Source organism: Monodon monoceros, unplaced genomic scaffold (assembly GCF_005190385.1).
Source record: "Monodon monoceros isolate NGI ecotype Baffin Bay Population unplaced genomic scaffold, NGI_Narwhal_1 Super_Scaffold_20, whole genome shotgun sequence".
In the NCBI taxonomy this organism is placed as follows: Eukaryota; Metazoa; Chordata; class Mammalia; order Artiodactyla; family Monodontidae; genus Monodon; species Monodon monoceros.
The window spans coordinates 70,990,579-71,000,017 of NW_021703777.1; the positions used below are offsets into that span (position 1 = coordinate 70,990,579).

At 49.0% G+C, this 9,439-nt stretch overlaps 1 protein-coding gene across 1 annotated transcript; it reads right to left on the reverse strand.

The window, feature by feature from the left end:
- Positions 1-1,008: 1,008 nt before the first annotated feature.
- SHISA3 (shisa family member 3) lies at positions 1,009-5,424 on the reverse strand. The gene is made up of 2 exons (XM_029235804.1): positions 5,096-5,424; positions 1,009-2,475 (listed from the first exon to the last, which is right to left on the reverse strand). Exons 1-2 carry the CDS (start codon positions 5,370-5,372, stop codon positions 2,036-2,038), a joined length of 717 nt encoding a protein of 238 aa, XP_029091637.1. The 5' UTR covers positions 5,373-5,424; the 3' UTR covers positions 1,009-2,035.
- Positions 5,425-9,439: the final 4,015 nt, after the last annotated feature.

Below are 9,439 nucleotides of genomic sequence, written 5' to 3' on the forward strand. Positions count from 1 at the left end.
ACCTCCCTGTTGCATTGCTTACAGATAAAATGAGTTAGTACATGTAAATATTTAGAATAGTGTTTGGGTCATAAAAGCCCAGTAAAGATTAACTTTAAAATATCAAAGGAGCAGAATGTAACAAACATAAATAAAGCCAGCCTAATAACACAGGAGTGAGTTCCAGAACTTCTCACAAATGTTTATCCTTTCACATTCAGCCTTTACTCCCTCCCTCCCTCCCTCCCTCCCTCCCTCCTTCCCTCCTTCCTCCCTCCCTCCTTCCCTCTCTCCCTTCCTGCCTTCCCTTTATTCCTGAATTATTGGGGCTATCCTGGGACACCTGGAAGTCAGGCCACTGTTAATTGAAAGCAGGGGACTAGAAGTCAGAGCTCCTCTGCCATCAGAGTGGGCAAAGGCATAGTATCTTCCAACTTGTTTCCTCAACTAGAAAGCAAAGGGCAAGGCCAGATGACTTTCCCTAGGTCAGAATTCCACCTCTAAGTAGCTGTATTTGACAAGAGCTGTTGAGGATGTCATACGATAGTATGAATTCATATAAACCTGGGTTTTCAAAGGACATCCGTAAGGGACAGGAGGCAACAAAACTGAAGGAGATGAGCCAGGTCGGGGAGACCGGGCAGGAGGCTGGCAAAAGGCAACTGTCCTCTCCGAAAAGGACCTCCTGACCCCCTGGCAGAGCAGGACCCTTGGTGCCACATCCTTTTCCTGCCACGAGAAGCCAAAAATCAGATTCTTATGAGAAATGTCCCAATTTTTAGATCTATGCAAATAACACATCTGAGGGCTGAAGCCCACAGGCTGATATCTCCATAAAAATTCACTTCCTTGGCTGCTTTCAGGAGTCCCGCTGCAGAAAATGGCTTTCTAACGTAATTCAAAATCAGTGTAGGATTTTTTTCATTTCAAATTATGAAGTGTTAGGCAAAGACACTTCCTTTTATTGAATAGCAAAGAGTATCATTAAGACGAGAAAATGAAGCACTTTGATCTAAACTTTCAAAGAGATTTCACGAAAACATAAAAGATTTTATTTATTCTAATCCAGCAGGATATATGCCCAAATATTTAGTCATCAGACATGGAATTCAGTGGCACTTAAGACATAATATCAGACAATTATAGCCGAAGCTGGACTTTGAACTCCGCACTTATTATTAACATAAAAAATGACAGTGCGACCGCTAATTAGTACCGTCAAGGTGGTAAATACATTAAATTACAAATCTTTACATTTGTACATAAGTCATTTTACAAATAAATGTTTTAAGAACCAACTGTCCAACTTTCATTTAAACACTAAATGTTGCTGAACAAAAAGTCTGCAATAAATACTCCCTCGGGTGGGTGGGGGAAATGCTTTTACGTAAGATCTCTGTTACAATGAATATCTAAGTAAATATGTAAAATGTTAAACTTCTCAGGTGGTTATTGAAATCTTGTATTCTCAAGACGCTCTTATATTTTAAACAAAATTTAGCTATTAATTTAAAAAGTAACTGTTCCCATGATGCTAATATTATTCACAGTTAAGTTGCTCCCCAAATTATAAATAGGTTGTTCACTGTCCCCTCAGTTTACTTAGCGATTAATTTTTAAGTGAACCTTCAATAATTACAATCGGGTATATTTCTTGGTTTATTTTTATATATATTTGTATTATCACTCACTAAACAACTTATAATGAAAAAAGAACAACGTAGGCCTTTTCTAAGCAGGATAGCTGAGTTGTCCAATAAAACATCTTCAGCCAATTTGTAACTTTAAAGTCGGACTGCTGCCTATTTTGAATAAAAGTAACATAAATTGAAATGTAATAGTCACCATGTTTTCAGAGACAGAAAGCAATTCTCTAACAGCCATTCTGCGACTGGAGCCAGGAACCTCAAGATTAGAAGGTGCTGTATTTTCCTTGCGCTTTTCTCCATGACATTGCTGGGTTCAAGGGAAATTTCCTCAGAAATCCTGGTGGCCGTGGCAGCAGCGTCCGTGGGTCTGCCACTGCACTACACGGTGGGTCTGTAGCCATGGCCTGTCAACTGGAACTGAAGTCTGGACAGCTCTTCCCAGGCAGTGGTGGCTCCTGCTGGAGTGGGTAAGCAAAGTACTGGGGTGACACCAGGAAACCGGACGGTTGGGTCAGGTGGATTGGGTGGCCTGTGGTATAAGGCGGGGGTGGTGAGGGCACCAGGCAGCCTGGCTCTGCTCTGGCAAAGGAGAACCTTCGGATGGAGCCCCCTGTGGAGCTGGAGCTGGTGGCCGTGCTGGACTGCCTGGAAGGTGCCCTGAGGTTCGTGGAGGTCAGGATCATGGGAAGGGTCTCCGTCTGATAGGTGCGGAGCGAGAAGCGGATTGGCTGCTGCGAGGGCTCCTTGGGTCTCAAGCAGGTGCAGCAATAAACAGCCACTAAAGAGCCCAGGATGATGAAGGCGATGAAGATGGAGCCAACGATCAGGAAGGGAACGTACACAGGCTCTAAAAGGCAAAAACAGGCACAGATGCTGCGACTAGAGTCTCCCAAACTCTGGGCTGCTTAGGGGTGGGAGGTGGGAGGTCCACATCACCACCCTTGTCAGCCCAGCTTCTCAGAGCCTGTTACTGGCAAGCTCTGAAGTGCAAACTGTGATGATGGAATATTCTTGTTCCTAGCAGGGAGGAAGCAAACTGATACTGTAGACTGTTAGCAATTAGCCATCACACTGCACATCTGGAAGTCGGAACAGACTCTATCCTCCTGTTCACGCACTGGAGAGAGGGAAAGGATGAGTTTGGGGGGTTACTATAACACTGGTTTTCAATCTGGGTTTTAGTAGTTTTATCACGGTGGGGCTCTTAAGGGCTCTAAGGCTGAAAATCCATCTCCTATCCAAGAATCTCCAATCTAAGCAAAGAGAGCTGGTCCTGTTAAATGAAACCCCCGGGAATTTACAAGACTACAGAAAGAACAGGATAAAGAAATCCATAGAGGGCCCCAATTAACTGTGTCTCCTACTGCATCACAAGTTGTCACCTCTGGATACTTCTTTCCAGAAACAATTTGGGATGCCTCCTCCAGCTGCCATGCTTCTGCCTCCCAATTCCCACCCAAATTCTGGAAAGGTCAGGCTGAACTTTGGATAGATCGTGATGCAGTTCTTGGTGTTAGTGGCCCAGACTTTCCGGGAGAGCACCCGTCAGAGTTAACCCCAGTTTCCTTCTCTATATAAGGCAGACATAAAATTTCCTACCCCAGAGGCACCCCCGGGGCAATCCTCCAGGTGTGTCCCCTGCCTGATAGAGCCACACTTGGATGCAAACCTCTGGCTTAGAGGTAGATGAAAGCAAGCCTGCACTGACAGGCCCTACTGTGTGCCTGGCTCTTTCGTATTTATTGTCGGATTCATGGAGACCCGGTGAGGTGGGCGTGATGCTCTGTTTTCCAGATGTGGAAGCACATTGGAGAGTTGTTGACTTTCCCAAAGACACCCAGGCAGTGAGCGACAGATAACTATCCACCCCAAGATCCGTGGGCTCCTGGGTGTAAGCTCACCCATTCTGCCCCATTTACCAGCGCCCTGTGGAAGGCAAGTCTAAAGTGACGAACTACGTACTCGGCACCTTGCTAAGCATTCATGCACTCCTTTAATGCACAGCCTAACTCCTCTGAGCGCTATATGCCCATTTTAGAGTTGAGAAGAGGCCCAGAGAAGTTAAGTAACTTGCCCAAGGTTACAAGCTGGCGAGCGAGAGAGCCACGGGTCCTGAGACTTCCTCAGATCCCACCCAGCCTTGGTGAGAGAGGAGACTGCCTCACCTGCTGCAGAGCTCGCCCGAGGAGGCTGGGATAGAGGCCCTGCTGGAGGCCGGGCACTCACGACTGCTCTGCAGAGAGCAACCGGGCGCCCCAGGGTGAGTGGAGTAAAGCCACGGAAAGAGTTTGTATTTTCCTAACAGGCCAGGCCGGCCTAGAGTTCTCTCCTTTCCACTGAACATCTTTTTCCCAGAAGCCTCTTCCCCAATCCTGCAGATTGGTATTTTGCCCTCCAAAGTTAAATTCCTTGGAAGTCTAATGGGGTTCTAAGGAAGGGCTGGCCCCCCTTTCCTCTGGGTTGTCAGTCTCAGGGGGACGAGGGCTCCAGCGCCATCAATTATCTCTCCAGCTTCTCCCCGTCTTTCCCAGGGACCGTCTTTTGCCGGCCTCAGACCTACGCTCCGGAATTCTGGGGTGTCGCGGCCCTTAGCTCCGCCCGCTCCTCGGGTTTCCCGGCCATAAAACCATCGCCTGTAGCTCTAAAGTGTTGCCCTGAAATTCCGATTCAGGTGGAAAGCTTTTTTCTTTTTTTTTTTTTAAGGTGTAAAATCTCTCTGCTGGGATCGTGATTTATTCCGCTCTGAAGTTAGTGGAAATTTGACCCGCGTTTTCCGATGTGAGAATAGGGGGCGGGGAAACCCCTGCGACCCCGGTTTCTAAATCTCCAGCTAGAGGACCTGGGTATTTCTGAAAAGCGTGACAATAGGGGGTGGGCCGGAGAGGGTAATTCGATGCAGAGAAATGAAAGGAAGTCGGGAGAATAGGGCAGCGGCTTAGAAACGCTACCAAAAGGCCACCAAAAAAAAAAAAAAAGTGTCTTAAGTTCCTTACGCCCGTGAGGCTACAGATAAGCGCGCCCCAACAGTTGCGTTCCCTGCGCCATGGGCACTTCTCAAAGCTCCCGGAGCGCCCAGGGCGCGCGCTGGGGCACCCTCACCGTCATTTAAAACCCAAGTCCAGCCTTGCGCTGCCCCTACAGCCCTTGTCTGCAATGTCGCGAGCGCCCGAGGCTCCCGCTCTCTTCCCCGGGGTCACCGGATGCAAGCTCCGCGGTCCTCACTGTCCCTTGAAATTTTTCTCTTGGGCAGACCCGCGGAAACCGCTTGTGGCGGGAATCGGGACTGCAAAGGAATAGGGCCCGACCTGAAACGCGACCACCCACTCCTCCCTTGATCCTCCCACCTCTAGCCTCCCCTTTGCTCAGACCCGGGAAAGCCTGGCGCGCCTGTCCGCGCGCACACCGGCCGGCACACACGGCAGCCCTGGCGGCCGGGAGGGGTCTGCCCCCCGTGGGCCCGCACTCACGCGCCGTGATGCCGGGGTGCTCCAGTTCGCCGCGGTCATTGGTGCAGCCGCCCTGCCCCAGCCTGGCGTCGGCCGCGGCGCAGCAGTAGCGCAGCGCGCACGATCCGCAGCAGATGGTGGCGTCCAGCGTGTCGAAGTCCTCCGGGCACTGGAAGCCCTCGTGGTAGTTGCCCTGCACGTCCACCCAGCCGTGGCAGTACTCTCCGGACTGCTGGGCGTCCGCCGGACCCCCGCGCAGCCAGCCCAAGAGGAGGCAGAGCGCCAGCAGCGCCCCCATCGCCGCGGACGCGCTGGGCGGCCGAGAGGGGCACGCGGCTGGAGAGCGAAGGGCTGAGCCGGGGCTCCGGGCGCCCCGCGGTTCCGCCTCCCCCCGGGGCGCGGCCTGGGCAGCTGCCCCGGCGGCCAAGGCCACTCCCGCGAGGTTTAGCGGGGGCCAGAGAGAAGGAAGGGGCTGCGCGGCGGGCTCCACAGGCCGGGGGTCGGCATGGTGCGCGGGGGCGAGTGGGCAAGGGCCGGCGGAAGGCGCCGACCGAGGCTGAGGCTGGGGCTGCTGCAGCGGCCCTTTGCCCGGCTCATAACGCTCCCGGCGCGAGGGGCGCGCCCAGCCCTCGGCCACCTACCGCCCCACTCCTCACGGGAGCCATCGCGCCCGGGTCTGGCAACTCCCGGGTCTGGCAACTCCCGGGCCGCGCAGTACCCCGACTTGCGTCCGTTGCCGAGTCCAGAGCGGAGCCCGAAGGCAGGAGGATGGGAGATGCCCTCGTGCGGAGCCCCGGGACAGGCGGCCCCCCTGCCCCCCGCCCCTGTCTGTCACGGGAGCTGGAGTCCGCCTTGCCGCGGCCAAGTACAAACGGCCTCCCGGTTGCTGACAGCTCTGCCTCCACGGCGTCCTTTAAAAAGGAAGAGGGAGGGGGAGAGAGCGAGGGTTAAGAAAGAGTCCGCCTCCGGGGCGCGCCGCCGGGGCTAATCACAGCGGGCGCGGCGCGACCGCCGGTCCTGTGCGCCCTCTGGTTCGCGCGCACCCCTCCGCCTTTCCGGGCCACCCCCGCCCAGCACGCTCCCCCAGGACTCTACCCTAAACCTGGGGCATCAGGCCCTCTCCACGCACACCTTCCAGCTCTCGCACAGCCCAGCAAACTCCGCAGAGGGCCAGGGCCGCCGGGTCTCTGCATCTATCCACGCGCGTTAGCGCGCGGGTGGAGACCAGGGCCTTGCTTTTTAGGGATGTAATCAAAAACGAACTCGGTAACTGGGGTTTGTAGAATCTTCTGTCGTCTGTTGCACAGATCTGGCCTCGTTCCTGGGACACCTGTTCTGAGGGTTCTGGGCGGATAGCCTACTTTCTAGGGCCCGCCCACATCTACGCTGAGTTTTCCACCTAAGTTTCCACTTTTTCCAGAAGGGACGGCACATTTTCACAAATGTACACACACTCGCACTCTCCCCCGCCCCCCTAACCCGAACGCCACCGGGCGAAGAATCGCCGGTCACCTCCGCCCGCCGAGGGCAGCTCGCAAAACCTCAAAGAGCACGACTTCTCCATTCGCGCCCGCAAAAGAAATAAAAGAACAAAATTAATGATAATTGAGCAGATCTGAACTTCTGTTCGGGCAAAGAAACACATTTATTTAAATGATGTGTCCCCCGTGTGCTATTTTCAGGGGCACTGCTCCTTTGGCGGCGTAAGTGCCTTATGAAACTGGCGTTATGTGAAACCTGGGCTCAACTCAAGAATTTATTTTTACGGCATCCTGAACTTCCTGTCATCGTTTATTCGTACGTGTGAATATGTCCCGCGTATCTCCACCTATTTGTCAAACACGCTGAATGCCCGTGTCACTGATTTAGCTGTTGGCAAGTTGAGTGAAAGAAGACAAAGTTTGCCGCGCACCAGCCATAAAAGTGTGCGGTCAAAAGCGTTCACCAAGCCCGCGGCTTCCCGAGGATCCGAGTTCGTTCACAGAAGCATATTTCCTTTTTTTTTTTTTTAACTCTGAATGAAACGGTTTCTGTTTTAAAATGTATGCTCAAGGATATTCCAAGTAAATAATCACTTCTGATTTCTGATTTTAAATATTGGGATTAGCATTTATTTATGAGAATGTAAAAATAATGCCCAACATTTCAGATGTTAAATAGAACTGTGTAAATATTTTATTGCTTCCTTAGATATTTCTTGGGACAATAATATGTTATTAAGTAAAACCAAATTAAGTTCAGACTTTTATCCACAATGAGACAGTTTTTCTTGACTTAAAGAACTTAAGCATATGGGAAATTGTTTTTGCAGAAATTTCTTAGGTACTCTGTTTTTACGTACAAAAAAAAAATCCTTGCCAGCCCTAAAGGTTGTTTTTTTTTTTTAACATCTTTATTGGAGTATAATTGCTTTACAATGGTGTGTTAGTTTCTGCTTTATAACAAAGTGAATCAACTATACATATACATATATCCCTATATCTCCTCCCTCTTGCATCTCCCTCCCACCCTCCCTATCCCACCCCTCTAGGTGGTCACAAAGCACCGTAAAGGGGTTATTTTGTGTTGTTGTTGGTTTTTTTTTTTTAGGAGTGCTGTTTGGATTGTATAAACCCTGAGCAATTAAGGAGGAAAGTCATGTAGAACCACAGAAACAATGAGATATAGTGATCGTAATAAGATGATAAAACTACAAAAACATGTTTACTGCTAATAACTTTCCCAGAACCACACCTCTTAATATTATTTTTGTTAAATTTAGAGGAATTCCATGACATCACAACTACCCAAAGTTCTACAGCAACCTCTGCTAGTCCCCCAAGGGTCAAGTTTCTCTCATTATCCAGCTGTTCTTTGATAGCATTAATATCTTAGGGAATGATTTGTTGGCACTTACCTCCCATTAATTACATTCTCTATGCCACAGTGGGGTTCTTTTCCTTAGGACACGAGCTATAATTAATTCCCTCATTCAAAGTCCTGTCTGTTTGACTTATTTAGAAGACATTTCACTCAAATTTAGTTGGATATTTACTAATGGAAAATAACCAAACCTCCAAAGTACTTCATACTCCTTAGATCTGATGTGTGTGAACATTAAAGCAACTCTACGCCATGCTTTCTCATCTAGGTCCTGATCTGAAGCAACTTTATACCATCACAACAATCAGCTCTGGGGGCTTGCATGGGGTTGGGGCGGGGAGTGTGTTTGGTTCCTTGTCATAGAAGATCTCCTCAAGTTCTACAATGACAGATTTATACTGCAAAAGTGATGCTCTCAGAATGCTGTTTGCAAACAGGAAGAGAACATACCCTTCTTTTTAGGTTTATAAACATCCAAGGTTGCTGTTATTGTGTTACTACTTTCATAGTAAAGGAAGATTAAAAAGTTCTTATAGACCCCCCTCAAAGACTCTAGGGAGAGGACATGGAGATGGAAAATAAAATCTGCACCATCTGGGGTATTATGCCGAGGTTTTAAGAAATTCTATATCTTCCCTTATCTCAGTAACACAAATTCCATATTTTGGTGAAGAACGCAATCATAAGAGATCATTTCCTCAGCTTACATTCTCTTGTGGCCCTCACGGCCTCCGGGAAATGCTATAGGAAATGAGTTAAATGATATGATGTCTGGGATTTGCTTTAATAAACACCAGAAAAAGAGAGAGAGTGGGGGGAGGGGAGAGGGGGAGAGAAAGAAGGAGGGGGAAGGAGGTTATGGAGAAGAAAAGAGAGAGAAGGAGAGTGGAGGGAGGAAGAAAGAGAGGGAGGGAGGGAGGGGAGAAATGGAGATGTGAAGATAGGATAGAGAAGCTGAAGCACAACTGACAATATGTTGATAATTGTCACTGGGTGAAGGGTACTGGCAAAATCGAAATGCAATTCTTTCTGTTTTTATACATGAATAAAAATTACATTTTTAAAAAAATTTTTAGTAGATGGGAATCGGTAGCAGGATAAAACTGGCACCGGACCATATTTCTCAACCTTGTCCCATTCACTTCTCTTTGTTTTATGTTGTTTGGAGCAGAGTGAAAGACTTAAGAAAAGCAAATGCAGAGAAGTGAAGAAAAACAGGACCAAATGGATGCATCAGAAAGGGTGGGGAACTAAAATGCCCTAAGGAAAGGGGGAGAAAAGGCCAATGGAATGCAGTAGGGAATAAATAAGTAAAAAAAGGACAATTAACTTTGGCTATGGAAATCTCCTCCAGCTTATGTGCGCTGGATCCAGAAATAAAATAGAAAACAAAAGTTTCTCAGCCCTCCCTCCAGTTTCTTCCTGGAGTGATGTATTATCACTAACCTTCCTTTAATTACTTCGCCTGTGACTTAATGGAATCCTCTTGCTTGGATCACTCAC

Coding starts and splice junctions, on each gene's coding strand:
- SHISA3 (XM_029235804.1), bottom strand. CDS start 5,372: ATGGGGGCGCTGCTGGCGCTCTGCCTCCTCTTGGGCTGGCTGCGCGGG. Junction 2,476..5,095: donor GCACCCCGGCATCACGGCGC/GTGAGTGCGGGC, acceptor TTTGCCTTTTAG/AGCCTGTGTACGTTCCCTTC.